The following is a 27,658-nucleotide window of genomic DNA, read 5'->3' as shown; positions in this document are numbered from 1 at the left end:
CGGAACATTCAAGAAAATCAAAACTACCCGAGGGTCCGAGAGTAGTTTTCGGCATTGCTTGGGTGGTATTTCGAAATTGAATTGAACGCTTATCACTTCTCTCCTCACTCCCTCACTTCTATATCAAACCGCTTTGCGTTCGCGTTCACCTTCAACTTCAAAAGCTTAATTTTGGTCAAATTGATTCCGTCAATTTGAACAGAGCAACAAAATCATCTTCTCCTCTCTGCTTTCTACCCCTCTTCTTCCTTCCTACTTCACAATCTTCAACCCTTTAATCTTCAAACCTTCAGCCGTCAAACCTTCAACCGTCAAACCTTCAACCGTCAAACCTTCACCTCTCAAAATTGAACCTTTTGAGTTTGAATTCGATCTTTATTTAGATCGTCAGCACAAAAACCCTTTCTCATACCTGATTTCTTCGAATAACCCTCAAGCCATTCGAAGAAGATCACAATAGTAAAGTCTTCATCATGACCGACCATTTACAACCACAGTCCGCCATTTCCAATTCTTCCTACTATAGCACGGCAACTATCAAGCCAGTTCCTGCACCTCCATCGGTTTCCAGTGCTCCACCAGGATGGCTCTACAAACGCATTCGCATTGGTAAATATCTTCTTCCCTACTACGCGTCGCCACAAATTCAACTGGTCTTGGTCGCACTTGTATGCTTCCTCTGTGTTGGCATGTATAATGCGCTCAGTGGTCTTGGTGGTGGTGGTCAAATTTCTGCAAAACCAGCAGACAATGCAAACTCAGCTCTCTATTCCACCTTCTCGGTCGTCGGTTTCTTTGCAGGTACCTTTGCAAATCGTCTCGGAATTAGACTCACTTTGAGTTTGGGTGGATTGGGCTATTGCGTCTATGCTTCAAGCTATCTATGCTATAGTCATACCCAAAACACTGGCTATGTTATCTTCGCAGGTGCATTGCTTGGTGTTTGCGCTGGTCTTCTCTGGACAGCACAAGGTGCCATTATGATGTCTTATCCACCGGAAGAATCAAAAGGAAAATATATCTCATGGTTCTGGTCAATCTTCAATCTTGGAGGTGTCTTTGGTGCTTTGGTAAGTTCAATGCGCGGATCCTTTATGACTTACGTACTAATAATTTACTTTAGATCCCTCTTGCCTTGAACATCAAAGACACTTCAAATCATGTTGTTAGCGACGGTACATACATTGGTTTCATCATTCTCATGTTCATTGGAGCACTCAGCGCGTTGTGTCTATGCGATGCGCATAAAGTTCGACGTGCCGATGGATCTCATGTCATTCTCATGAAAAATCCAACTTGGAACACAGAAATCTGGGGACTTTGGTACACACTAAGGAATAACGTCTATGTCTTCCTCCTGTTTCCAATGTTCTTTGCCTCCAATTGGTTTTACACATATCAATTCAATGGTGTCAACGGCGCACATTTCAATACACGAACTCGAGCCCTTAACAACATTTTGTATTGGTTCGCACAAATCATTGGTGCTTTCTTATCTGGTTACGCCTTGGATATTCAAAGATTCAAGAGAACCACCAGAGCTAGAGCTGGCTTGATTGTACTAATCATCCTGACTGCCGCTATTTGGGGTGCAGGTTATGGTTTTCAATCTAGTGTTCCGGATCGTGATGTTACTGGTAAACTTGATTACGAAGGCAAGATGGATTGGACAAGCGAAGGTTACGCTGAAGGTTTGGTGTTATATATCGCCTATGGATTCTATGATGCTGTCTGGCAATTGTCTGTTTACTGGTATGTATTGTTGTTCCAAAATTGTTCATCAAAATTAACACCTGATAGGTTCATGGGTGCACTTTCCAATTCCGGTAGAAAGACAGCAAACTTCGCTGGTTTCTATAAGGGTATCCAATCTGCTGGTGCTGCCATTGCTTGGCGTATTGACGCAATGGATTATCCATACCTTACTCAATTCGCCATTACATGGAGTCTTCTTGCTGGTTCTCTTGTTGTTGCAGCACCTGTTATCTTCTTGAACATCAAAGAAGCTACATCAATTGATGATGATATCCTTGATACTGATCTTAACTATGCGGATATTATCCCTCAAGCTATTCTTCTTGATGAAGATAAAAATTATCATGGTGGTCATAGCAGTTCAACTGACACACGTCGTCCATTTAATCCCACCACGGATGATATGGAACTTCCTCACCTTCGACATGAGAAGAATTCCGAAGATTTGGTTTAAATCGGTCAAAAGATCCAAGAGTAGGTTATCACTGTTAGCAAAGTCTATCCTCTCTTGGAGATGACTGGTTTCTTTTTTTGTTTACAATGTCAATGTTTATTTGCTGATCGGAGGATGGAGAAATTGAAGGTTAAACTTCATTTTCGGTTATTGTTTCTCGTCACACAACACTTTTTACGAGCGACTGATTGTGCACGAGTACCGAGTATATGCTTGAGATAATATTTTCGATTTCGATTTCGACGCGGACGTTTCTCGTTTTTCTGATATTTTACAATGCGACAAAACGATATACGGTTTAACGGTTCGGGAATTTGCTTTTTTTCATGTGTATGGTTGTGGAAAATGGATGTGGGATGCGAGTTCTTAAAAAAAAAAAAAAAGCAAATTGCGAATAAAGGACCAATGTTATATCAGAATGGATGGTTGAGATTTTTGCGATTGAAAAAATGGATTGTACGAATGGGGTGGGTGGTTTTATGGTATGGCTAGGATTCAAAGCATATACTTGTGGTAATGATTCTTCGGATGGATTCAAAACTTGAAGTGGATACTTTATACTTTTACCTCTAGAAGTACCACGGATAGAACTGATCGAAATTCATGAGTTTCGAAATTCTTTTAGATACTTGATGCTTGATGTTTGTTGCTTCAAATGATTTGCTTATTAGAGCATTGAGCATTGAGTTATTACAGATTGAGCAGATACTCTGGGTAGTGAGTGATAGTGATGGTGGTAGTGGTTGTGGTGGAGTAGATAGTTAATTTATGCGTGTTTTTTATTATAATGATTGGGGTGGTGAAGATGATATGATAATGATAATGATGATGATATTGTGTGTTGCTGTGTAGGTGGGTGTTTATGAGTATCTGTAATGAGAAGAGAGTGTGAAATGAATTGTGGTGACTAGGTATCTTTAGGGCTGAATAGGTATTTGGGTAGTTGGTGAGTGTGGTGGGGTGGGGTGGTGTGGTATGTTAAATCATATTTTATTATATTATATTATATTATACTAAATGAAGAGACTACTTAGTTATGGGAATTCTACGGGAATTCTGGAGGAGGATTGGGATTGGGAGAGGGAGAGGGAGAGGGAGAGGGAGAGGGAGAGGGAGAGGGAGAGGGAGAGGGAGAGGGAGAGGGAGAGGGAGAGGGAGAGGGAGAGGGAGAGGGAGAGAGAATTAGTAAGTTGACCGGGAAGATAAGGAGTCGAAATAGAGCTGAGATTATATTAGGGAGTAAAGATGTTTTAATAATTATGATTGTAATTGAGATTGTAATGGAAAGTATATAATTAGATATTAGATATTAGATATATAAAAGAAACAATTACTTTGATTTCTGATTCTTTGATTGTTGATTTTGGAGTGTAGATTTTAATTTTTTTTTTATTGAAAGTTTTTAGGTGGGGGGGGGGGGGGGGAGGTGATCGGGATGAGGTAGTTATAATCATGTGTAGGTATGTGTATGTGTAGAATCGAATTTTACGAAATGCGATGGTGATGGGGATGAGGATAACGATAATGATAATGATGTGTATAATAACACTGAAAAATGACATTGAAAATGATATTGAAAATGACATTGAAAATGACAATGACAATGACAGTGATATGATACGAGACGATAAGATATCATCATTAATGGAGAAGCATCTATATAGAGCAATTTCAAAGCATAATCTATAAATATGAAATCTTCATCTCTATTTTTATCTTTATCTTGATACTTATTTTAATATCTAAGATTTGGGATGTAGATGGAGATGGAGATGGAGATGGAGATAGAGATGAAGATGGAGATAGAAATAGAGATGGAGATAAAGATAGAAATAGAAATAAAAATAGAGATAGAGATGAAAATAGAAATGGAAATGGAGATGGAAATAGAGAGTTTGTGGGTTTATATAGGTTTGATGGGAGTTGGTGAAAGTTGATAGGAGGTATAAGGGATTGGAGGGTGGAATTGAAGACAATTGTTGGTAATATTGGAAATGGTATGAAGTGGGATTGGAGAGTATGGAGTATAAGAAGACTTCAATATTCGGGGTAAGAAAGCTGGAGTTCTGGATAGATTTAATGTTTGTGTGGAGATGTGGATTGGAAGTATAGTGGAAGTGGAGTGTGGTATCATGAATGGAATACTTCGGGTTATTTGAAGAACTTTGAAGTATAAAAGAGATGTTTTTTGACTGTAATAATTAGAACATAAGATCATGACGATCCTGAGCGAATTATTAATGATGTGGATCTCAGAGATAGCTGTCAAATTTTGCGGAATCGATATTCTGAACAAAGGGGTTCTGGGCTGGTTATAATCTAAGATCTCGTGGGTTCGTAGGAGTTTCGATGAAGATGATATTTAAGGATGTTAATCTATTGACGACCGAAGAAAATGAAGGAAGATAACAGTGACAATAGTGAGAAAATAGTCAATACCAATGACAATAAGAAGAGATGGAATATATATTATATATACATTTTCACTAATAGCAAAACGCAAAAGTTCCCCGGGTTGGGATAATGTCCCCACGACTGATTTTTTCCTTGGATATGATTCGAATGACAAGAGCGCCTCAATCCCGTTAATCCATCTTCATAAAATTAGTTTGACGGAGTAGTCTGGAGTGTGGGTTGTTTTTATAGTAGGAGTGTAGATGCGGTTGGGAAATAAAAATTAATGAGTAGACGGTAAAAGGGAGAGAAGCAGGATGGAATAGAGTTGGATAGAGAGTTGTTATTCTAGGGTGGGACTTGGAAGAAAAATAAGAAACTGCGTGTTAAGCTGGGGGTTGAGAAACCGGAAGAGGAAGTATAAAATGGGCTTAATTTTCTGATTGATCGCATCATGGTTGCTGCTTGAGGTCAGAACGCTACACATCAGGAAGTGGATAATAGCAGTACTTCTGTTGGAAAGTAGAGTACTGCTAGCTTGATTATAAATATTCATAGATTGTTTGGATAGTAAGAAGAGTCTGAGTAGGGGATTAGAATGGCAGTGAGAAGTGTGGATAATGATGATGAAAAACCACAATACTGACGAAGAAAATTTGAAGCGCGAGATATAGCGATAAGTATATTATAATTAGAGACGTTTTAGTGTTGAAGATTATATACGTATATATGTCGGAAATGACAACAACACTAGCTCCGATTAGATTGGTGAGTTCAGATATCCTTTTGTGTGAATGAGAGGTGGTTGGAAGATTTTTATGATATGTATATAATGAGCTATAGAAGTGGAACTATGCATTTATGAAGTGGTGATTTGAGAGATTATGGATATATGTGTAAGATTTAGTGATAAACTACCGAGAGCGTTAAGTGAATATGTGTAGGTTAGTTTATGAGCTGGTAAGATTTGATTTTATCCTATGATCCAGAATATAGAAAGAATTGGGTTTGTATTGTGGTGACTGTGGGTCTGTAATATGTGATGAGAAGTGATGGCTGTGGAGATGGCGTAGTTTGGTAAGGATGAGAGGATTTAATGATAGTATGAATAAATCTCATAAGAAAACAAGTAGAACAGGGATGAGAGCTAAATATGAGTTATGATAGTAGCAAAATGAAATAGCGATGGTGCTTCATTTAAAGAGTGTTTGTACAATACCAAACAATTTGGAGGTCCTGAAAGCTATACATTCTTGAACGGGAATATTGCTGAGATAGTAGTGAAAGGGCACTTGTCACTGGCAGCACGTCAATATTAGATGAGACATTATCACATGAAAAGTCCACATTATTTGCATTACAAGAGACTTAAGTGTTGAGGTATAGAATTGATATATATTAATACAAGATTATAAACTATTTCCATTTGTGTACAGAACATGTGACAAACTTCAATCTCCACAAACAATCATCGCTGACCCCAGATACGCTCTAATGAGAAGCAAAACCTCCGCTACAATCCCAAAAATAATGTCCTCCAAACGGAATGAATATCCATGCGCTTAAGAAGAGTAATAAGCGATTCCGGCAGAGATCGCATCACCAATAACCTTAGCGGCTGCTTCAGCTCTGGGGATGACATCCTCGGAGGTTCTCTTGATCAAGAGTCCACCGAAAGTGTTGTAATCGCTCTGTAAGACTACCAACCACGCGAGAACAACTGTTCTTTGATCACTTGTGAAGAATTCTTTTTTGGCTTTCAAAGCGTCGATAGCGTCGGGGATGTCGATAGACAAAGTCTCCTCGATGGTGACTACGACACGGGTGGAATCCTCTGAATTGGCTGGATCCTCGAGAGCTGCATCGGTGACTCCTTGCTGATTTGCGACGTGGAGAGATGTGAAGTCGACGTCTACGGTAGAGGAATCAAGAGTTTTCTCTTTCACTTGGCCGACGGCACTAGTCAAGATGAGGACTTGGGCATCGATATTGGTGATGTCGGTGATGACGCTATCGGCGGTAGTAACAGATTTGACCGCTGCGGCAGGAGCTGCTGAGACGGCGACGGCCATGGTGGCAAGGTAGAAGGCAAGAGCTTTGATGGAGACCATGATTGCGATTGTTGGCTTTTGAAGCGAAGAGTGAAGATAGATATTAAGCTTGGTATTGAACTGGATGTGAAGATTGATGCTTTTTGAAAAAACGAGAGATCTCACTCTGGTATTTATAACATGCCTCAACGACTGGTGAAGCTCATCATCATCCGCAAAATGATAACATCTTGAAGATCTACAGAACTAGTCGATCTCGATCGTCCGGCTTCTACACTTGTAGAATTGAACTCTGGGAAACTAACGGAGAACGCCTCAGTAGATTGAGGCTCAAGATACTGGTGAAAAGTCAAGGAAGATCTAAATCTGGTCTGTTCAACACATAGCTTCCGGTCACCGCTTGGGACCAAATTGTACGATTGCTGGTGCGCTCACTCCAAGGAAATCTTCCATGAAAATAGTGTTTGTTAATCCAAATTTGTGTTTTCTCGTATCCAGTCTTGCTATATCAAAGTTTTTATTCGGCGGTGAGGTATTCCGGTCGTCATGGAAGCTTGATCGCGTCCATTACGACGGATGCGAAGTTGGACTTTAGATGGAAGAAAAGTGGTCAAAGTTCTGGTGTGATTAAGTAATCCCGCTATGTAAACTTGGTCTAGACTTACTCAATGACTTAGCGCGCGCTCTGCAGTGCATGCTACGCTAACTTTCTAGTGAATGAGTGTCTTCAAGAGATATAGAGACCCTCGAACCTTGACACTGACTTTTGCCAGTCTTTCAGATTTGACGCGTCTTTGATTACGGAATTTCATTGCAGAGACGAGAAGATTTATGATTGCCTAGGTTAGGACCTTCACCTACAGTACTGTTGACACATAGAATCAGTATCTCGAACTGAATTTGACAATTGATTATTAATAGATGTTCGAGAAAAGTTACAGAAGACGTCCCGTAGACACATGCATATCATAGAAACAAAAAAGCTTGCAAAAAGGTAGGGAAACACCACAAGAAGATGCGTCAAACATGATACACAGTAAGACTTGATAATGATCTACAATGACTATTGTATAAAATCGATAAATAGCGGTGGGATGAAGGGAAATGAAGCTAATGCCACCCTAAATCAATCCGAGCTAAACCTTATTTCATCGTCGATCCACTAATTGATGTTCCATTCCAGCGCTTGTTTCACATTTCATCTGTACCTGCATTGTATCTTTGAAGGTTTCAAGACTTTATACTTCCATTTTTGGACCAAGGACTTTGTAAGAGTTCTGGAACCTACTTACTGTACATGTAACGCTTTTCCGGCTAAAATATGGGATTATTCAACTTTTTATACCCTAGTTTATTTATTATAATCAAAAATAAAATTGAAAATTCTCTTGAAAAATGTTATTTAATTAATCAAATTTAATAGAAAAATGAATAGAATATTTTTTTCTAATTTTTTAAATAGGATTTAAAACAATTAAAATTGAAAACTCTAAATTTTCATGAAAATTCGCTTATTTTATATGGAAAAAACATTACTTGTTAGAATTTTCGAAAATTTTCGATTTCAATTCCAAATAATTAATCAACAAAAATAATAAAAAATATTTCAATTAATTTTTTATATTTGGATTACAATTGTTTATTATTTCTGATTTTTTTCAAAAATAAATATAAAGATTCCAATTAAACATTAGATTTATTAGTTTATATAAAAAAACTTATTTTTTGTGGGGATTTTGTTATATTTGTTACAGGGGTGTGGTAAGTAGGTTCCAGAACTCTTACTATGTAATGAAATAGCTCCATTAAAAAGAGATGGCCGGAGACGAGATGGGAAGGAAAAGGGGACGGACTCTAGAAGATAGTCACAATTGAATTAGACAATGATTAGATTCCGGATTAAAAGTCTGATACATTCCGTGTAGACTGAAAAACGAAGCAGAGGGGATTGAATGGTATAATGGTACAATTAAACATCTTGAATGTTAATCCTCATTGAAGATGGCTATGGCATCCTTCTAGGGCAGTCTCCTATCAAACATTACACCTTCCGCTCATATTAATGTAGTTGCTTAAGTTCAACCTCATTACTGTGTCCATTCGGATAAGGTATATCTTCATCTTCAGGCACTGACCATTTCTGATAGACCATCTCACCATGTTGTACAAAATGTCCTTCATTATCAATACCAATAACGGGATCTCTCTTCACTTCCAATACAGCGCCACCCAAAAACAAAGGGACTGCAAAACGAAAGACCACGTAATAAATGAAACCAGCTAAGACGAGTGTCCATCCGATTGTGGGAACAATGTACCAAGGTATTGAACTTTCAGAAGACGATTCTGGAATCCATAGTGCGGCAACTGGAAATGCATTGGCAACGAATACAATAATTGCAGTCATGAGACTGAACCACCTGTTTGTGGTGGAGTATGTGTTCCATTCATCTGTCTCTCTTGATCGCATCCATATCATGCCAAAACTGAGACAAATTGCGACCATCGCATCAATTGGGTATGTGTAAATTTCTGCCAGAAGCTGTCAGTAAATATTTGGAAGGTGGAGAACAAAAGTGAGATTCGAAAGTTCACTTACCAACAAGTAATGGGTAAGCATCCCTGGACCGAGGGACCTGAATTGAGGCAAGAATCAGAATCGTGGAGAATGCGCAGTGAAGTACGAGAGCTGGAAATGGAATGGGCTCGAATTCGGCTCGTTCTGGCGTGGTTGTGACTCCTCCCTGTGGAAGATGCTCAACCGGCTCTCCTACTTGTTCCGATCGCTTCAGTTTCTTGGTTGCCCATTCAATAATGTTGACATTCTTGGCAAAGACCAAAGAGAATGGAAGTATTCCTTCTTTCGCAATCTCCTGCTTGACACGAGCAGCGGTAAAAGTAGTGACAATGACGTTGCCTAAGCTTGAGACAGCGAGACATGCATCCATCAGTTGACTTGCTCGCCTTTCATTCCAAGCTTGGCCAATGGTTCGTTTGAAGAATTGTTCGACCACTGATTCACCATCTGGGAATTTTCCATCCTGTGGGACTACTATTACTATCATCTAGAAGTGTTGTCAGCCTGATTTCATTGACCCCTCAAGATTCATACAAACATATGATATGTTAGTTAACAAATACAATAGACACATGAGTCCAACGGTCCAAAGAGAAATGCCTCGAAACCTAGTGGTTGGCTTCTTAATTTCACCGAGTACCTAAAAGAGTGTCAGTCGGACTACAAAGGTTGGCCGATACGGTACCTACATAGTTTGCTTGGTTCCACCCGCCGCATGTGAATATAATATTGAGGTATGCGGCTGCAAACCCACGAGCGTGGTCCCCTTTTCCTAGTTTTTTGAAACTGGTACTTGTATCGAGGTTACTGTACGATAATGGGTCGCGATGGAAGTGTCCAGTATGATTGTTGAGTACCATAAAGCCCAGTATAATTATCATAATGAGCATTGAGACCTTTGTCACAGCAAAAACACTGTTCAAGTGAACACCAAACATCCTGCCTAAAGCATGCAATAAAGTAACGAGCCAGGCAGTACCAAGTGCGATTCCATGCACTGCGCCTTTTGGTGGATCATTCATTCCTGCTGCCGCAAGACAATGAACTGCAAATGAAACGCAATTGGCGGCAGAATTTCCGACGACTACGAATATGAAGCCAAACATACAGATTGCCATGTATTTAGGATGTTTCGCGAGGAATTTAATGTAGTTAAGTTCACCACCACTTCTTGGAACAGCTTGAATTTCGCCAGCCATTTTGCGCCGTGGAATCGTAAGGCCATACTCGACGTACATCAAAGTGCCAGCCATGCTGGCTATAAAGCCCAATGTCCAGAGAATGAGACTCGCCCCGATATTATGATCTTGTTCTAAAATAGTGGTTGGCGACTCGAATATCCCCGTTCCTGAACATGTGTGAGTAATGATCGCTGCAGAGGCAAGCTGGTTTATATGGGAGCGACATACCCATCATCCGATTTATTATGATACAAGCAACTTGGAAACGACTTAACAAATCTTTGTCCTCTGGAGATTTGGTGAATTCCTTCGAAGAGTTACCGATAGCCTGCTGCTCGTCCAAGTACATCAAATCATCAACGCTGAGGCCACCAATACTTATGTTGCTCTGGTCTTGATGCAAACTTTCCGAGTGTACCGCCATGGTTGGTGACTGTGGTTGCGCCGGATGTCCCATTTGATCAATTCAGAGGTCTTGTTTGCGATGAAGCGCAATTTATATGCAAATTAATATCAATTGGCTACATCGAAATGTTGCGTAGTTCAAATATGAAGGAGAGATTGGCTGGGCCATGACGGTTCTGAAGTATTTGAACTAGGCCTCGCCCGCACCCGTAAGGGCTTCGGTGAGTTATTTTGTGTGACAGCCTCATTCTTGATATCTTGTCGGATTGAGACAAGGACAAGAAGCCAAGTTCGCAAAATGAGTGAGATTGGGTCACACTCACGAGGGTGGCAGGGGGGGTTATTTATCAAGACTATTGCCTGCGCCTCCGCGCCCCTCATTCTCTCTAGTCGCACAACGGAACGATAGCTTCACAGGGCTTCGGCGTAGAGTATTCATCTGACAGAAAGATAAATATGGAATTGATAGGATTTGCTCATATTTTCATGTGTTAAGCCGCTATAAAATAATCCGTGTCGTCATTCCATCAAACTACAGCGGTATGATAAGCGGATGGTGGAAATACAATACCTACCTAGGCTCGTAGGCAGCTAGCATTGTAAACAGGGCTACACACTACATTCTGAGAGAGACAAGTACTTGTTATTTTTCACAACTTTCTTTCTAATTGTTGCTGTCTCTATCGCTCTCTTTGCTTTTAACATGATACTACTGCGCGCGATATTGTGGAAATCTCTTGATAAGGGACAAGGTTATGATGATGGAATTTTTTGACCACATGAGGGCCCTTGCTGATAAGCTTCACGATCGCACTCGTATCTCTCTGCCTCGTAAGCAATATCTGTATGCAAATCGTCGCCGGATTTCTAATTTTCGACAGATTCTTACGATTCGAAGTCCGACAATAATTTGGAGGAAGAACTTGACGAACTTATCAAGTATCTATCAACAATCCACGCCCGTTTTCTCGATGTTCAGGGTACCTCGGGCCAGAATGGCGATCCTCGTTCGTCTGGGGACCTTATCAGAATCTTGACCAGCGTTCATGGAAATCTCCAAGTTACATTGCAGTTGATAGAAGAAGAAGACGCGAAGAATTATACAGCGACTGAAAATGTGTTTCTCTGGAAGTCAGAACTGTTAGATTCGGTTACGGAAGCCATAGCCATTGAAAATCACAAATTGAGAGTATTGCTCTGCACATTCGACCCGTAAGTATCTTACCGCCAGCCGATGAGCCTTGCACATATTGACTCTTCCACAGGGATGCAAATGTCGAAGCTGCCATTCCTCTACGATGGATAGAGTGGAGATCGCAAAAAATTGAGGGCTACGTCGAAACAGAAATACAAAGATGTGGGAGACAGGGACGCGAAATAAGCCGACTAGATGGTTATAATTACCAATTCAAGTGGAACAAATTGAACGATGCAGAATACTTGAGCCATATATCTGGAGACAAACTTTGCAAAGTTTCGGCCAAATCTTGGGAAGCTTTTATTCAATGTTTCACTCGAAATCTACAAATCGCACAAGAAGAGTCTTGTGAACCTTCTGATAGGTGGATACATCTTATGATTTGCTCGCACTACTTGATGTCTGCTCGAGGATCGGTGGAGTATCGCCAATTTGCGACACATTTCAGACATCCACAAGATTTATGTATCATTGATACGGGCTTCACTTTACATCATTATATAACGGAGCTGGAAATCGTGAGTAGCTGCCACTCTTTGATTCACTTAAAGCTGACAATCCACAGCTGCTCTTTGGCATTCTTACTGAACTAGACACAGAATACCTCAATCCTGATGCTGTTCAAGAAAGGACCAAAACAAATCACTCACAGCAATCGACGCCCTCAATCCCTCAAACTCCTCCTCTAGTACAAGATAGGCATGAAAGTATCTCAACTGGGTCGACTCAATCCATGAGCATCGATGAATACGGAGTTCTTTTCAAATAGTAACACGATCGGTAATTCCCCGATATATTCATGTACAAATACTAAAACTTGTTAGTCAACTCGGTGGCGAGCAAAATGGTCATGTAATGAAAATTCGAATAGATGCAGAGGGTGCATTGACTTTGGATTTCGACGAGGAATTACATCTTTGGCCTAACACCCTCCGGGAGTTCAGAGAATTGTAAGTCTGCACAATTAAACTGATGACTTGGTGATGATTTCTAATTCCGTCGCAATAGAGATTTACGAAGAGCTTCTATTCATCCCAATTATCTTACCCCTGGAATTTACATGTGTGATTTGACCCTAGAGAGAAAATTACGTGGAAGAACCGAAATCACGAGAGGCCGTTTGTTCTTCCAAAGCTCAACAAATTTGAAGGAATTTCAAAGGGATCTGACGGGATATAAGGTTTTAATAGACTTGTTTGTTCTTTCAATATCGTCTAAACATCAATGTCGCTAATTTTTCCACAGTCAACGGGGCATCAAACTTCGGACCCTTGAGAAGTATCAGTTTGAAAGCAAGAATGCAATTACCGGAAGACTACAAATTTGGCTCAAAGACTTTAGCAGGGGACATGATTCTACTCAAGCTGGCGCAGGCTCTTCGCTTCGTAGAGCATCGACATCTCTCTCAACCATGAGTGGGACCACTTTTGCTTCGATAGCCACACTGAAAGCACAACAAGCTATTCCTGGCTCACAACTAACTACTATTGACGAAGGCAGTGGCTTACAAATAGAAATGCCCGTTCCTCCACTTGTCATTATGTTTGTTGAATCGTCGTCGAGAGATGGGAAGATCCAACGAGGGCAGATCTTAGCATTCAAATGTAAGCAAGCTGAGTTCTATCTCAATCGGTTACTAAAACAATCTTAGTTGCAGAGCACTCAAAGCTCGACCGGAAAAAATGCAAGCCTGATGACAAGTTTCCTCGCTGCTTTGTACTTCACCCTGTTCGTTGCGACCTTGAGATTGGACCTTTGAAATTTCCTCAAAATCCGAAAGAACTCAGCTGGCTCGAAGTCACTTTTTCAAATGATGAAGGTAAACTATGACTTGGTAACAATTTTCGTGACAAATGCTGAAATGTTGTTTACAGAAAGGGAAATTTTTACTAAACAACTTGAAGATGCAAGAAAAATATACCATCGACGTATGGAACAATATAACAAGGGCTTGAAATTTATGCGCCAGGGTCGTCATAATACCAAAGAATACGGCGTGGATTAATAACGATCAATAATGTATAATCTTTCATGATTAACGAAACGAAGGCGATGAAATTGGTAGCATTTAGTGCACCGTGTATATATCTTTTGGGTTCATATGCCTTTTGTATATATTATGATTTCACTTGCTGAAAATCACCTCATAATCTGAGTTTTCCCTATATACATAATGGTTTCTCGTCAATGGGCTAAGCTAGTGTTGTCTCCAACTCATCTTCGGAAAGAAAGGTGCCTCTTCTCCTTGGTGCCGATGGTCCACTGATAATTGTATCACCTCTTCTTTGGGAGGATTCATCTACTGAGGTGGATTGAACGCCGTTCCTCCGCTCTGCCAAGCTACAGACCATACCATCTATGTTGCTTGAAACATCCTCGTAAAGTAGGTCAGATCTACTGCTGTATTTTACCATGCCAGAATGGTCGGAGTTTAAAGGTAGATTTCGTGCACCTGGTGTCGCACTATCTTCTACCATGAGAATTTTCTCGCCTACAATCCCGTTACGCTATTTACATTGTTAGTCGTCCGAAATTTATCATCTAAGAAAGTCTTACTGTTCGAGGCTGGGAATAATGCCTCTCCCAGAAATACAACACTTCTGGTGCATGCGAAGAGGATCTTTCTTTCCGCTTGCAGCAGCTCTCAAATCTGTGTTTTAACTCGATGAGATAAGCGGATGGTGTCCCGTTCTCACGATCACGACATAATTGACCGATCAAAACCTTGTTTGGCTGTGATTTTACAGCTTCAATAAGAGAAGGATTATTAAGACCTGCTATTGGGATACCAAAGCCGACAAGTCCGTGCCAGAAGTCGAAAATCTCCCGCTCGTATGGATCACGACTATCTGCAGCTCTAAGAAGTGACTAAACAGCGTGAGATTAGCATCTACACCTAGAACTCGAGACAAAACTTACTTCCTGAACTATCAGACCCCCAAGACTTTGTCCAATAAAGATTATGGGACGATTTCGTGTCTATAACTCGTGTTAGCAGCAGTCCGTAGCGGCTTAAGCGAGAGAGGTATACCACCTACCGTGGTGTTTCTGCGAAGTAGTGTCAATCTGTTTAAGAAAGTACTCGCTATATCCTCGACCTTTTCCATGGATTGGCCCCCAGAAACAGTGGACGGATACCCATATAAGAGAATGCGAGTGTTTGGGATATCTTTCGGAAGGAAATCTCTCAACCACATTTCATGACTACCAGGAGTTGTGGAACGGAAAGTCCCAAATGCGTGCGTTCCAAGACCCACCACAGCTACGATACTGCAGTTTACGTCAGCCATTAGAGCGAGTCGAGTGAATGATATACATATACATACTCCACATCAGCTTGCAACCTCGCATTATACAAAGTTGTGAAGTTCAGGAAGTCTGCATCATATTGTATCTCCGGTGCATCTGAACGTGATTGGCGTGCTAGGATAACTTTTGGCAATTGCTCCGTTGGAAACCCAAACTCTTCTTTCGGGAATGTGGCGGTAGCACAAAGATGTTCTCTTGTATGGAGTGCGAGACTTTGTATCTTGGGTTTGCTGCGGAATTCCTTCTGAACAATTATCTCAACAACTTCTCTCGTGTATGTCACGGGTATGTTCTTGATACGAATAGTATCTGGTCTGTCTTTTTTTGCAGGTGGTTGGGGGACTTTCTCTGGATCAGAACTTGGAGGTTGCACTAGCCCTTTTCCTTTGTCTGACTTTGGTAGAGGATCGAGTTCTCGCAATAAAGCTTGGACCTTGAGACGACAGAGATTATGTACTTTCTTTAATTCTTAGTGGTATTTCAAGTGGTTATAACATGCTGAAATACCTGTAGTTCCTCAGATTTCGGCGCCTCATTGCCTAGTAGTTGGACTTCATAGTCATAGTTCTGCGCTCCGGACTAAATGAAACGTTAAATTTACATTTAACCCGAGCATTTGATGACAAATACTGACAGCAGACTTCTTTCGAATGACTTTCGCATGTTTACCGAAGAACTTTTGAACAATGCTCTCAATGGCAACGGTACATTCTTTTCGATCACCGGAGACGGTGCATACGCAACGCAAAACATCGTCTGAATTTCGACTCATTGGAAAGACACGCTTTTGATTATACTTGTTCGAAAAAGATAGTAGATTATGTAAATAGAAAAATAAATTTGTTGAGGTATTCCGTACGCGGGATCTGTTAATATGCCTCGACTAGGCTGCAAGGTATACTTCAATGATGAGGCTCAATGTGGAGAGAATACTCGAGCTGATCATTTTACTTGGTTTACTTGGTTCTCGGGGGCTGTGACCCAATGCGGAATCCCTCACATGTACCCATGCATCCTCGGCGTAGTTGTGTGACTAGTCATATGTCTTATCGCTCAGCCCAAAATGTTCGCCCTATGGAATGAAGGCATGCCACCAGGGCAGTGCTCAACTCGTGGTATCGATGTAAACTCGGTGAGGGGTTTGATAAAGAAGAGATGATACCAGGTAATTGGAAACATTACTGCATCAATTCTCAAACTTTCTAACAACCTTCACTGCAATGTCTCCTTTCCGTAAATCCCCAGCGGAAAACGTGGAAAAATCAAGCCGAGTCCCGTCTTACAGGTCAGCTGACTATCCAAACCCCCAATGGCAAGAAGAAGTGAAGATAAAAACGCCTCCATTTGGCACATCAAGCCTTGCGACAGAAACAGAAACGACTAGTTCTTCAATGATATTACCCCAACCGCCAATAAACATTGACGATGTGTGGCGAGAAGTACGAGCACTCGAACGCCACAGGTTCGCATCATCTCGGTACCGCAAAGTCGGGAAGACTATAGAGCCGGTTATAGATTTTTTAACGAGATTTTCTCCTATAGTTGATATGATGGTTCAGGGAACTAGTAGTGCTTCTTTAGTGTGGGGTTCATTGAAAGCTGTATTGATGGTTGCTCAGACTTCGGCTACTTATTTTTATTATATCGACAATGCGATGTTGAAGCTTAGCGACATCCTTTCTATATCAAGTCAGTATGAAAAGATGTTCGCGACGGAAGTCCGTGTCAGAACTGCGTTGTCGGATTTATATGATGAAATTTATCTATTTCTGGAGAAAATACGAAAGTCGGTTTCTGTTAGCTGTTAGTAAAACCCCCACTGTTTTCTTTTATCCGGTCCTGACAAAGCTTTAGCATTGAAGGTCTTTCTCAAGAATTTGAGAAAGTCTTTCGACGCAGAGTTCAAAGATAATCTGGAACATATTGAAAGGTATACTCGGGTTTTCAATGATGAAATCACTCTTGCGCATCGGGAGAGGATGGATGTCTCGACTAAGAAAATCCAACAAATAGTTGGAACTATTGCTTTAGACAATATAGATCTTGCGAGCCGAGTAGATAGTCGAGATGCATATCGTGAGTCGAGCCATACCCATACTAGTCTTTCATTGGACTTCCTATACTTCCTATACCAGTCCGCTGACGAGCAAATGTAGACACCAAAGATGCAATATTGAAATGGTTAACCCAGGTTGACTCTAGAGAAGATTTTTACCGAGCTCTGAAGAGACGCTCACCAGGAACCGGAGTGTGGCTTCGAGACGATCCAAGATTCCGGAGCTGGAGACGCTGCACCGAACCTTCGAATGACCGTTCGATATTGTGGATTCATGGCCGGCCGGGATCAGGCAAGACCGTGCTAAGTACCACTGCCATTGAGCACCTTCAACTTAAGTCAGAAAAGAGTTTGGAAAGATCGGAGAATGAAATAGCCTCTGTGGCTTACTTTTACTGCGATTCCGGAGATGCCAGAAAAAGATCGACGTTAGAGATCCTCGGATCAGTTTTGGCACAGTTGATTGCACCACTGCATGACTTTCCAAGCGGAGTCAACGAAGCGTATGAACGAGCGAGAAAGTATGGAAGACAGCATTTATCAACTGCAGACGATATTATCTCCGTCATCAAACTCGTGGTACAAGACTCTCCATCTTGTTACATTATTATTGATGGAGTAGATGAATGCAGTGATCCAGGTGATCTTTCAAAAACATTTTCGGATATTGCAACAGGCTCGCACAATGTTCGGTTAGCTCTTTTTTCTCGCAATCTTCCTGCTATTGTATTTGAGCTAGAGAAAGTGTCCTATGCAATGATAGAGTTGGAACCTTCTCTAGTACAGCCAGATATTGATAACTTTTTAACGAAATCATTGGACTGTTTACCTGGGAAAGGTACAGGGGCACAAGACCAGGCATTCTCAAAACTGTCTAATGCTTCTGGTGGTATGTTTCTATATGCTGCTCTGGGAATCCAAAGTCTAGCCGAAGCAATTGATTCACAGAGTGTTTTGGATGCTATTGAAAGAATACCCGAAGGACTCAACGGGTTTTATGGTCAGATACTCGAGAGATTAGGTTCACAAAGTATTCGAAGACGGGATCTTGCTCGTAGAATTCTTTTGTGGGTTTGTTGTACAACAAGACCACTATCCTGGAAAGAGCTCCAGTGTGCTCTGTCTTGGGATGAGATAAAGGAGGAGTTTATAGAAGATCAACGGCCTTTTAAAGATGCCGTGCTCGATCTATGCGCTCCTTTGATTGAGTATCGGCCAGAGAAAGATACATTTCATCCAGTTCATACATCAGTTCGCGACTTCTTATGGAGGTCCCATAGTTTCGACTCCATGTCAGCGAAAGCAACTCAGTTTCTCATGACCGAGTCTTACGCACACCAGACTATTGCCGAAGTGGTACTAGCTAGCCTCTCACTACCAGATGTTATACATAACACCCAGGTTGATGACTTTCAATATCCATTGGCGAGATATTCCACAGAAAACTGGTGTCACCATTTATCGTCAGCGTCCTTTGAAGAGAAAGTATGCCAAAAATATGACAAATTTGCGGATTCGTCTTTAGCGCGATCGACATGGATCCTACGTTTTCTTCTCTCAAATAGACAGTCGTTTCCCTTGCAACGTATAGCAAAGTATCAAAAACAGGTCAATGATTGGAAAAATCACAAAGAAAGCTCAACTACCACTTTTTCTGCGGAGGATTTAGCTGATATACAACGAGCATTGATTGAATTGGACCAACTGGACCTCGGCCAAGCAGAATCTATCTCAAATTTTGAGCGCGATCTCATTGTCCGGGATCTGGCACGGGCTTTCACAATGGCAGGGAAAGTAGACCAGGCAATTGATATGTTCGAAAAGGCCCTTGCCCAAGGACTTCCAGGAGACCCATCGCCAGAATCTGTCCGCACCACCTGGCTTTTGAATAGTCTTGGTATAATGTATGACCAAAAGAATCTTACTGATCTTGCTTTGCGCACGCAATTAAAGGCTTTATCCATCCAGGAGAAGTATCTTCCACCTGATCATCTCGATCTTGCATTAACATTGAACGAATTGGGTCGAGAAACACGACATCTTGAGAGATACTCAGAGTCCGAACAATACCATCTCCGCGCCCTCAATATTCTGCGCCAATCTCTTCCCGAGACCGACTTACAAATAATTTGGACCCTCAATACCCTCGCTCGTTGCTACCGCTTCCAAGGTCGCTACCCTGAAGCACTCGCTCTCCATCAGCTTGCACTCAATGGCCAAATCACACTAATGGGGGAAGATCATCCACATCCCATTCGCACGAGATCAGATATCGCGAAAGTATTGAAAGCGCAAGGTAAATTCAGAGAAGCGTTGGAAATCATGGAAGATATGTATGAGAGAAGAGTCAGAGTACTGGGAAATGATAATCCTGATACGTTGTGGACGATGAATGATATTGGGATGGTGTGGGAGGAGATGGGTATGGATAGTGGGGATGTGGAGTGCAGAATAAAAGCAACTGAGTGGCATGAAAGAGCGTGGAATATACAAGTGAGAGTACTGGGGGAGGAGCATAAGCACACGGTTTGGAGTCAGGCAGTTTTGGAGAGGTTGAAGGGGATGGAAAGAATGGGCGATGCTGTTGCAACTTCCTGATTTGGATGAGAGACTTAGAACTCCATCTGGTTTATTTTTATGATGTTTAATAAGATGCATGGCTTTGAAGTAGAATTCAGCGATTCGAAATGGTGTGTTTTGCGCGAGGTAAAGACACTTTTTCTTCTGAGTGAATCAGATAGCTTCAATTTAGCAAATATATTTCATCAAAAGTATCTGACACTATTGCGACAGGGTGACCTTGCGTGATACCTTAAATGAATGTGATCTCGGGGCGGGTGAGGAGTGGTGAATATGGCGAGTCAAGTTCATTGACTCGATTTCAAGAATCCACTATAAAAGGTTCTCCATTTTCCATAATCTGATAAAGCAAAACTTAGAATGAATCACCGCCATTCCACTGACAGGTGCTCGAGATTTAAAATCTCATAAACCAAGATTTTGAAATTGAGTAGTCATATGGATGTCGAGTCAAAATTCTTTGTCTTTGTCACTTTGTGCGCGGCATATCAGCTGCGGCATCAACACTTGCATCTTCAATTGACAATAAACAGCTCTACTTACGAAAATTGATATTGAAGTTTTGAAGTGATAACCAATAGTGAAGTTGATGCCATTTCCAGAGAACTCATTCATGACTGGAATGAGAGCCAGACCCTCCATTCTTGACCTGTAATTTCGATGCACGCAGTTTATCCTAAGGTAGTCCACAGATCCGTCTTTTTTCGAGGGTTTGAAGAGACCTATTCATAACTACAAGTCTCTTATATAGGGCTATCTCTCTTTCTTTCTATTTTTCTTCAAGAAGAGCCTGATTGGAATTGAGATGAACAGAGAAAAATAGGACATGGTTTCAGTAAATATCCCGTTATTGCACGTGTGTTACGAATGCACCAGTCCTCCAGATACAGATATAACTGGATATAAAAGAGCTAGAGGCTCTCAAAAGTCGAAACTCGAAATCAATTACATGCTGGCGTGAGCAAATCAAGGTGCGGAGTGGTGAAAATTTGCATGATGTCCTTTTTAGAAAGATCACCCCTGGTTCTTACTTTCGAAGCAGAAAAGAAAGCTGAAATGGAAGAATGACGACTAGATTAAAGCTGATGATTTTCAATGGCAATGAGAGTGCACTTCCGTGATGGCGAGAAATTTAGCATGTGAATGAATGGACTGGCTCGCTTAAACGCAATAACTCTTCCAATTTTAAAAGCGATCACGAATTCAGGGTTAAAAGATAGTGTCTGGCTACGATAGATATTACAGAGCTTCTCATCTATAAAAAGAGCTTCGCAACACATATGAGGGGATCTTACTAGGCGAAGATGAGTATGTAGGATGTGCGAAGTCTGTAAGGATTGCTACTAAGTAGTCGCTCGAAACATTGTGTGGAACTACTAGTAGATGCCCCAACTATAACTTCGGACTTGATTCTACACTGAATCACAAATAAACCACAAGTAATACAAACTCGCAACTAAAACTGAGCAGCTGAGTAATCCAGCCAAATTTCAAACAACACATATGGCTATAAATTAATCCAAACAAGTTCCTCAACGCAACCAACTTCGCATTTGAATTTCATCTGTCTGCTCTTGGTGCACAATTTTCACTCTGGTCTCAGGCAATTCCAATCTCCGAGTAGATTATTTGTGAGCGGTATAAGAGCGGAAGAAACATAGCAATAAAGTCATATCTTAGCAGCGGAAATCTTCGGTAGCAGAGATGGAGGTAAGACGTTTAATAGTCACGGTAATTATGATGCTTCCAGTAGAATTTAACAACAAACCACGATATAGATACTAGCTGTTTGAACCCAAAAGTGTACGTCCGATTTGATGGATCGAATGGAAAGACTGGTTTGCTTATTTTCTCTGATCGGAGTAAGGAATAACCATTTCGTGAGAACGTTATTTGAGTACCGAAACGGGAACCTATGGATCATTTATATAATACATTTTTCTTTTAGGATTCCAGATACTAGCAGCCCCAGAGCTTGCCGATCTGAGCGTGTGAAATGACACTTTTGATCATCGAGCAAAAAGCGGCAACTCCACCTTTTTGCATTCCAAGCTCACATAAATGTTAGACTATAAAATCTTCTGAATTTTCTAATAAATTCTATAACAACAAAACCATAACATCCCAGCATAATTGAGAAGGAAGTGTACGCAGACGACGTGGAATTTAGCAACATGATCACAACAGTATGTCACGGTCTTTCTAAAAGAGAATCACATGCATCTCAACACCTATGAGACCATTAACAGAGCGATTTTGGTAATGATAATAATAGGATCTGACAGCAAGCCAATTTTGATGACACCATCCCTTTTATATAATCTTTCAATGGTATCAAACCCCTTCAATATGCCCCTCAAACACCCGTTCCATACCAGAACATAACAACCGAGGAACTCAAGCCTGGCTGAATACTTTCTGTCCACATTCCTAGATTATCTTCGTCAATTTGTGCGTCACTCGCTGGACTCCAATACTGAATTATCGATTGATAACGTGTTGACTATTATATGATTTCGACAAGCATGATTAAAATGGACGATTCATCGACAGTGAGAAAGGTAGTGCGTGACAACAGCCGCTTTCAATGGTGGTCAATATTATGATATGTCTGTCCAAAATAACTACTATTCTAGAATAGAAAGCGCGGATTAGGGTAGCATAATTTATTTCACCAGAGACGCGCTACGGACGCTGAAATTCCTTGCAGCATGGTTTACTATATCCAAGAACCTTTTAAGGGTATCCGTGGCTTAGAAAAGGTTTAAAGAATCAACACAGAACGAGATACGCGCTACTTATAATTTCAAAATGTTTTCTCAAAAAAAGCATTCACTACTCAGAACGAAGATGGGAGAAACTTAATGCACAGCTTGCGAATTTCACCTCTGTGTTTGATATACACTACTGTAATTCCACGTCCTGGCTATAAAACAGAGGCGATCAAGAATTGATCTGCTTATCGGGAAAAAACTGAATATCTAGCATACCCTGAGGGGTGAGTGAGAAGGAGGTATGTAGCTTAAGAATTCGCGTTATGTTTTCTGCAGTGTTTCTAATACTGGCAAATGCTCCATAGGTCATGAAGGATGGAAGCAAGAATAGCAGTAGAAATGCACATTAATTGACAATGATGAATATCTGATAGAAAACAGGTAATGATCATAAGCGCCGTTGACTATCTCGACCATGTATATCATGTATGAAGGATGTCGGAGAGAGAAATGCCCACCAGTGAACTCAAACCTTATCACACTTAATGGATGAAGAAGATAATCACAGTACGCAATATAATTAACGAAGGTTAAAAGATTGATATGATGAGCTATAATTGCAAACAAGGGTATTTGATCATTAAAGAATATGTTTCGGAGAATCAAAACCTCGCTTCTACCTTCTTCTCCACGTCACCCAAAGCCCAAGCACTAGTCTTCGTCTTACTCCTCACACTGGTAGCTTGCTGCTCTGTGAATCCTTTTGCCTCGACAGCTGGGTTATAACCCAACTTATTCTTCTTTCCAACTTCTGCAGAATCGACAGGAGCATTTGTTTTTCCATCGGCACGCTTGTAGACAGTCACCACAACGGCGCCACCCAATCCAAGATTGTGTTGTAAAGCTACTCTCGTATCATCAACCAATCGGTTGTTTGCCCATCCGCGAAGATGCCAGACAAGCTCAGCGCACTGTGCAATTCCTGAGGCTCCGAGTGGATGACCCTTTGAGATCAATCCTCCAGAGGGGTTGATGACCATCTTGCCGCCATATGTAATATCTCCAGCTCTCACCATTTCATGAGCCTTTCCTGGTGGAGAAAGACCCAAGGAGTCGATAACAATCATCTCATTGGCCGAGAAGCAATCATGCAACTCGCAGACTTTGATGTCTGCAGGTGTGACCTTTGCTTCCTCCATGGCAGTCTTTGCTGCAAATTGTGTCATCTCGAAACCCATAAGATCGATTGCGGATTTGGAGAATAAGGATGGAGCATCAGTAGCCATGCATTGGCCTGCGATCAATACTGCTTGTTCTTTGAGATGTGGGCGGGCATCGAGGAAATCTTGTGAAACTAAAACGGCTGCGGCTCCTCCATCTGATGTTGGACAGCATTGCAGTTTCGTGAGTGGCTCATGAATCATGGGAGCTTTCATGACTTGTTCCAGAGTATATACATCCTGGAATTGAGAGTATGGGTTTCGTTGTGAATGCTCGTGATTCACTCTCGCAATCTCTGCGAAATCTTCATTTTTGGCACCGTACCTATTTGTGATGAGGAGTTAGCTTTTTGGTACGCTATCAGAGATCGAGTAGTGATAGACGTACTTTTCCATATATTCTCGACCTGCATTACCAAACATTTGCGCAGCCCCGGGTGCATTCGTGACGCCTCTAGTGGCACGCATCATTTCACCCGATGTGCCAGTCGGATTACTACGATCATTCCAGAAACTCTGCAGCGAACCCGGATTCATCTTTTCAAATCCAACCACCAATATACAATCTGCACCCCCATGACTAATGACGTTTCTTGCCAAAGCCAATCCTGTTGAGCCTGTTGAACAGTTGTTGTTCACGTTGTAGATGGGGATCTGGGTCATTCCGAATTGATAAAAGACACGCTGTCCACAGGTCGAATCTCCATAACAATAACATGCCACTCCTTGGTCAACATCGTCGTAATTGATTTGTGCATCAAGCATAGCCTTGATACCAGCTTCAAAACCAAGCTCAGTGTAATCGACTTTACCCCTTGGTTTGATGAATTTGGTCATGCCGACGCCTAGGACGTAACATGGTTCGTTGCGCTTGATAACCATTTTGAGATTATGTATGACTCGAACAAGTTGCAATTATTACTGTGATTTCAATCGTGCAAGAATGGAATTGTCAAGTTGTGGTACAAATTTATAAATGAGAAATGGAGTTGATTAGAGAGCCTTATCATGTTCATTTCTGGGGTAACTTTTGCGGGGAAACTACCGAGGTTCGGAAGTGGACCGTTGCCGTTATATCCGGCACTAAGCGTTTTAAATGCAAGCGCTAATTATTAAGAAAGGGTTAACGATTTTAATAAGGGTTCGTGGCAAACAAGTGTATGAATTACTGTACTAGAATAACGTTTTTCTTGTTTTATAGCAGTTTGAGGACCCTTTTGCCATTATTATTATTGTGCAATATTGCAACAATTGAGGAGTCTACCAGGCGAGAGTCCGCTATGCACTGTTATCATGGCATCTGGAAAGCACAAGGGATAATGTTCTGTTGGGTAGTTGCAAGGCTTGATCGTCCAGCATCCTTGAATCCTGCCACGAAGAATTTATCCACAGCTTAAACTCATTATTTATGAAGTGGAATAGATTTGACGTGAAATGGTCGGGGGTTTTGTCATGCTATGTTGTTCGGTTACATTCGTTTAGTGTCAAGTCCAACCAAGTCCTACATTGTTCATGCTTTGTTATTTCTTGGTTCAATCTACGTGCACCTGTTCTATCTTGATTTATCCTGTTGTTTCATCTGCCAATCAACAATCATTGTGGATATTGAAGCTATCGTGATGACCTCACAGTCGAGCATGGTGTAGGCTTTTGGGAAGGACACACGAGCCAATATTGATGTCGAAGTTTCGGCAGGAAAGGGTGTGCTCTGACTGAACTGATTCCGAATCATAATCCGAATACCAGTCTGTTTGATCACGATATTATTGTCTGGTTATTGTATTAATTCGATGATTCTTGAATCTCTTCCTCGTCTAACCACTCACTCAGTTATCGAGTCTCGTTAATGGTGTAAAATCATTAGTAGATCATGCCTAGCATTACTTTCTTCTCACGCTATACATTGATCTTTAACTCATCGTTTCTACATTTCCAATGGAAGCAAAAAATGGCGAACACACAAGCTTCATTCTAGCCCATGATCTCGCAGTGTGGCAGAAGTCGTACTGCATACCTATTTTCATTCAATTCCGCCGACGTTCATGACCACTTCAAGCATCGCAAAGTAAAACAAAAAAGTTGACACATAACAAGTGTACAAAAGAGTGGCTCTGGATGATTAGCTCCTCTCTTATGCCCTTTCCAATCATCAACTGCCATCGACAGTAGGTAGTGAGCACGAAGGAAGCCCACCCCTCCGTCGCCCTCCTCTCAAAATTTTCCAAAATAGAAAAGTTGCCAAAAGAACATACAACAGTAGGGATTCGCTGGTGGTCACCCACCCAACTACTAATCTACCGATCTGAAGCTTGTGTATGGCAGAGCGGACGGGATGCCCAATTCTCTTCAGTCTGTGGTCGTATGTGACAGCGACGTGGGTTTGAGAGCTTATATAGGATGCTTGTGTTGAGATCTATATGGTGGAAGATGGTGATGGAAAGGGGAATATCAGGAATGGATATTACCTGTGTTCATTTGAAGATTTCGACGCTTGAGGATATGATGTGAAAAAGCTGCTGGATGCTGAAGGTATACCCACCGGAGGGGGTAAGCTGAGGGTAGTTCGGGTGGTAGCCACTTTTCGGAGCAGGATTTAGATGTAAAGACACGCTGTAATCACGGGCACCCTAAGAACAAGTAAATCTCAAACACTCTGCTAATAGAGTCAAGGGTTAACCAACACAGCTACAGAAGATTGTACCTAGAGTCTCTCAATGAATTTAGAATGTTTCGAGCCTCCACTGACATAAAGTGAACGAGAGAACTTGAGATGGTAGACTAATCATATTCAATCACTGACTAGAATATGTCACAATGGCAACCAAAATTGAGAACTGAGAACGACAACTAAAATGACAGATTGATATATAGAGACAACATGATTAAATATGAACATTCAAGCATAAATCGACTAAAAGATAGGGGATGGTTCCCAGAAGCCCCTTTCTACTTGAATCGCAAGACCAAGTTGAAGAAATGCGAGACTTCTTGCGCTGTTGATCAATAGGTAACGCGTGAAACTTAGTTATTTTCAGTCTCTCAACCCGGGTGTTTAAGTACTCCAAGTTTGAGGCCGCTGGGGCGTCGACAAAATGTCGCTGTACCGATTCCAAGGACTCGCATTGTTGAACAGACAAAAATGGCAATTTACTCATCCACACGAATCCACTCAAATAAACCCAAGAAATGAATATAAAACCCCCCTTCCGAATTTGCAGCGAGAGCAAGTGAGCATGCACTGACGGGATTTTTATGCCATGGCGACAGACCGAAAGAAAAAAATCCCCGCGAGACAATTGACTTCCCTGAGAAAAAGTCCATGATACCGTAGCAGTTTGGTAATTCTACCTCTTTTAGTGGATATGGGAATTTTGTCAAGGCAGTAATGAACAACAGTAAATGACAAAAATTGACGAAATCAAAACCAAAAACGCTTCGACAACAGGAAGAATTACTTGCAACTGCTCTGAATCGCCTAGAGCCGACTGCGCACTTCACATACGGCTGAAATAGCAACTCAAACCCAATAATATGAAAATAAAGCCGCCAAGCTCGGAAGACAAGACTGTTTCCAAAAGGCGCAACGCAGCGGAATCCCCCTGAACTTTTGTTGCGCGTAGTCTGATCGAGTTAATAAATTTGAATTCAAAGTTAGAGATTTTATATACCACCAAATGAAGTAAGATCTCGGAATCATATGTAGCGATATCAAACATCTCCCATCTACCCACCCCAACACCCCTTCCCCAGCAATAGCCGCTCA

At 41.3% G+C, this 27,658-nt stretch overlaps 7 protein-coding genes across 7 annotated transcripts; 3 read left to right on the top strand and 4 right to left on the bottom strand.

Moving 5' to 3' along the window:
- Positions 1-473: 473 nt before the first annotated feature.
- On the top strand, positions 474-2,209 carry EAE98_004142 (uncharacterized protein; the record flags this gene model as incomplete). The annotated part of the gene is made up of 3 exons (XM_038951762.1): positions 474-1,070; positions 1,124-1,752; positions 1,801-2,209. The coding sequence occupies 3 exons, from the start codon at positions 474-476 to the stop codon at positions 2,207-2,209; spliced, it is 1,635 nt and encodes a 544-aa protein (XP_038812235.1).
- Positions 2,210-6,165: 3,956 nt separating this feature from the next.
- EAE98_004141 (uncharacterized protein) lies at positions 6,166-6,714 on the bottom strand (the record flags this gene model as incomplete). The annotated part of the gene is made up of 1 exon (XM_038951761.1): positions 6,166-6,714. One exon carries the CDS (start codon positions 6,712-6,714, stop codon positions 6,166-6,168), a length of 549 nt encoding a protein of 182 aa, XP_038812234.1.
- Positions 6,715-8,366: 1,652 nt separating this feature from the next.
- On the bottom strand, positions 8,367-11,064 carry EAE98_004140 (uncharacterized protein). The gene is made up of 5 exons (XM_038951760.1): positions 10,642-11,064; positions 9,922-10,580; positions 9,771-9,872; positions 9,254-9,719; positions 8,367-9,186 (listed from the first exon to the last, which is right to left on the bottom strand). Exons 1-5 carry the CDS (start codon positions 10,868-10,870, stop codon positions 8,714-8,716), a joined length of 1,929 nt encoding a protein of 642 aa, XP_038812233.1. The 5' UTR covers positions 10,871-11,064; the 3' UTR covers positions 8,367-8,713.
- A 172-nt stretch (positions 11,065-11,236) lies between these two features.
- Positions 11,237-14,180, top strand: EAE98_004139 (uncharacterized protein). The gene is made up of 9 exons (XM_038951759.1): positions 11,237-11,649; positions 11,700-12,030; positions 12,084-12,534; positions 12,582-12,784; positions 12,841-12,966; positions 13,025-13,210; positions 13,262-13,620; positions 13,668-13,835; positions 13,891-14,180. The coding sequence occupies exons 1-9, from the start codon at positions 11,574-11,576 to the stop codon at positions 14,019-14,021; spliced, it is 2,031 nt and encodes a 676-aa protein (XP_038812232.1). The 5' UTR covers positions 11,237-11,573; the 3' UTR covers positions 14,022-14,180.
- EAE98_004138 (uncharacterized protein) lies at positions 14,181-16,097 on the bottom strand (the record flags this gene model as incomplete). The annotated part of the gene is made up of 7 exons (XM_038951758.1): positions 14,181-14,523; positions 14,573-14,884; positions 14,936-14,995; positions 15,055-15,286; positions 15,343-15,785; positions 15,833-15,904; positions 15,960-16,097. 7 exons carry the CDS (start codon positions 16,095-16,097, stop codon positions 14,209-14,211), a joined length of 1,572 nt encoding a protein of 523 aa, XP_038812231.1. The 3' UTR covers positions 14,181-14,208.
- Positions 16,098-16,545: 448 nt separating this feature from the next.
- Positions 16,546-19,979, top strand: EAE98_004137 (uncharacterized protein; the record flags this gene model as incomplete). The annotated part of the gene is made up of 3 exons (XM_038951757.1): positions 16,546-17,128; positions 17,180-17,401; positions 17,482-19,979. The coding sequence occupies 3 exons, from the start codon at positions 16,546-16,548 to the stop codon at positions 19,977-19,979; spliced, it is 3,303 nt and encodes a 1,100-aa protein (XP_038812230.1).
- A 3,358-nt stretch (positions 19,980-23,337) lies between these two features.
- Positions 23,338-24,777, bottom strand: EAE98_004136 (uncharacterized protein; the record flags this gene model as incomplete). The annotated part of the gene is made up of 2 exons (XM_038951756.1): positions 23,338-24,220; positions 24,284-24,777. 2 exons carry the CDS (start codon positions 24,775-24,777, stop codon positions 23,338-23,340), a joined length of 1,377 nt encoding a protein of 458 aa, XP_038812229.1.
- Positions 24,778-27,658: the final 2,881 nt, after the last annotated feature.

Source organism: Botrytis deweyae, assembly GCF_014898535.1.
Source record: "Botrytis deweyae strain B1 chromosome Unknown BDEW_007, whole genome shotgun sequence".
Classification (NCBI taxonomy): domain Eukaryota; kingdom Fungi; phylum Ascomycota; class Leotiomycetes; order Helotiales; family Sclerotiniaceae; genus Botrytis; species Botrytis deweyae.
The sequence above is the reverse complement of the archived record's forward strand: the minus strand, read 5'-3'. Positions and strand labels throughout refer to the sequence as shown.

Excerpts from the sequence above, each read along its gene's own strand:
- EAE98_004140 (XM_038951760.1), bottom strand. The coding sequence starts at position 10,870 with ATGGGACATCCGGCGCAACCACAGTCACCAACCATGGCGGTACACTCG. Across the intron at positions 10,581-10,641 it reads CATAATAAATCGGATGATGG|GAACGGGGATATTCGAGTCG; the intron begins GTATGTCGCTCC and ends ACACATGTTCAG. Across the intron at positions 9,873-9,921 it reads GGTGGAACCAAGCAAACTAT|GTACTCGGTGAAATTAAGAA; the intron begins GTAGGTACCGTA and ends ACACTCTTTTAG.
- EAE98_004139 (XM_038951759.1), top strand. The coding sequence starts at position 11,574 with ATGATGATGGAATTTTTTGACCACATGAGGGCCCTTGCTGATAAGCTT. Across the intron at positions 12,535-12,581 it reads ATATAACGGAGCTGGAAATC|CTGCTCTTTGGCATTCTTAC; the intron begins GTGAGTAGCTGC and ends GACAATCCACAG. Across the intron at positions 13,836-13,890 it reads CACTTTTTCAAATGATGAAG|AAAGGGAAATTTTTACTAAA; the intron begins GTAAACTATGAC and ends TGTTGTTTACAG.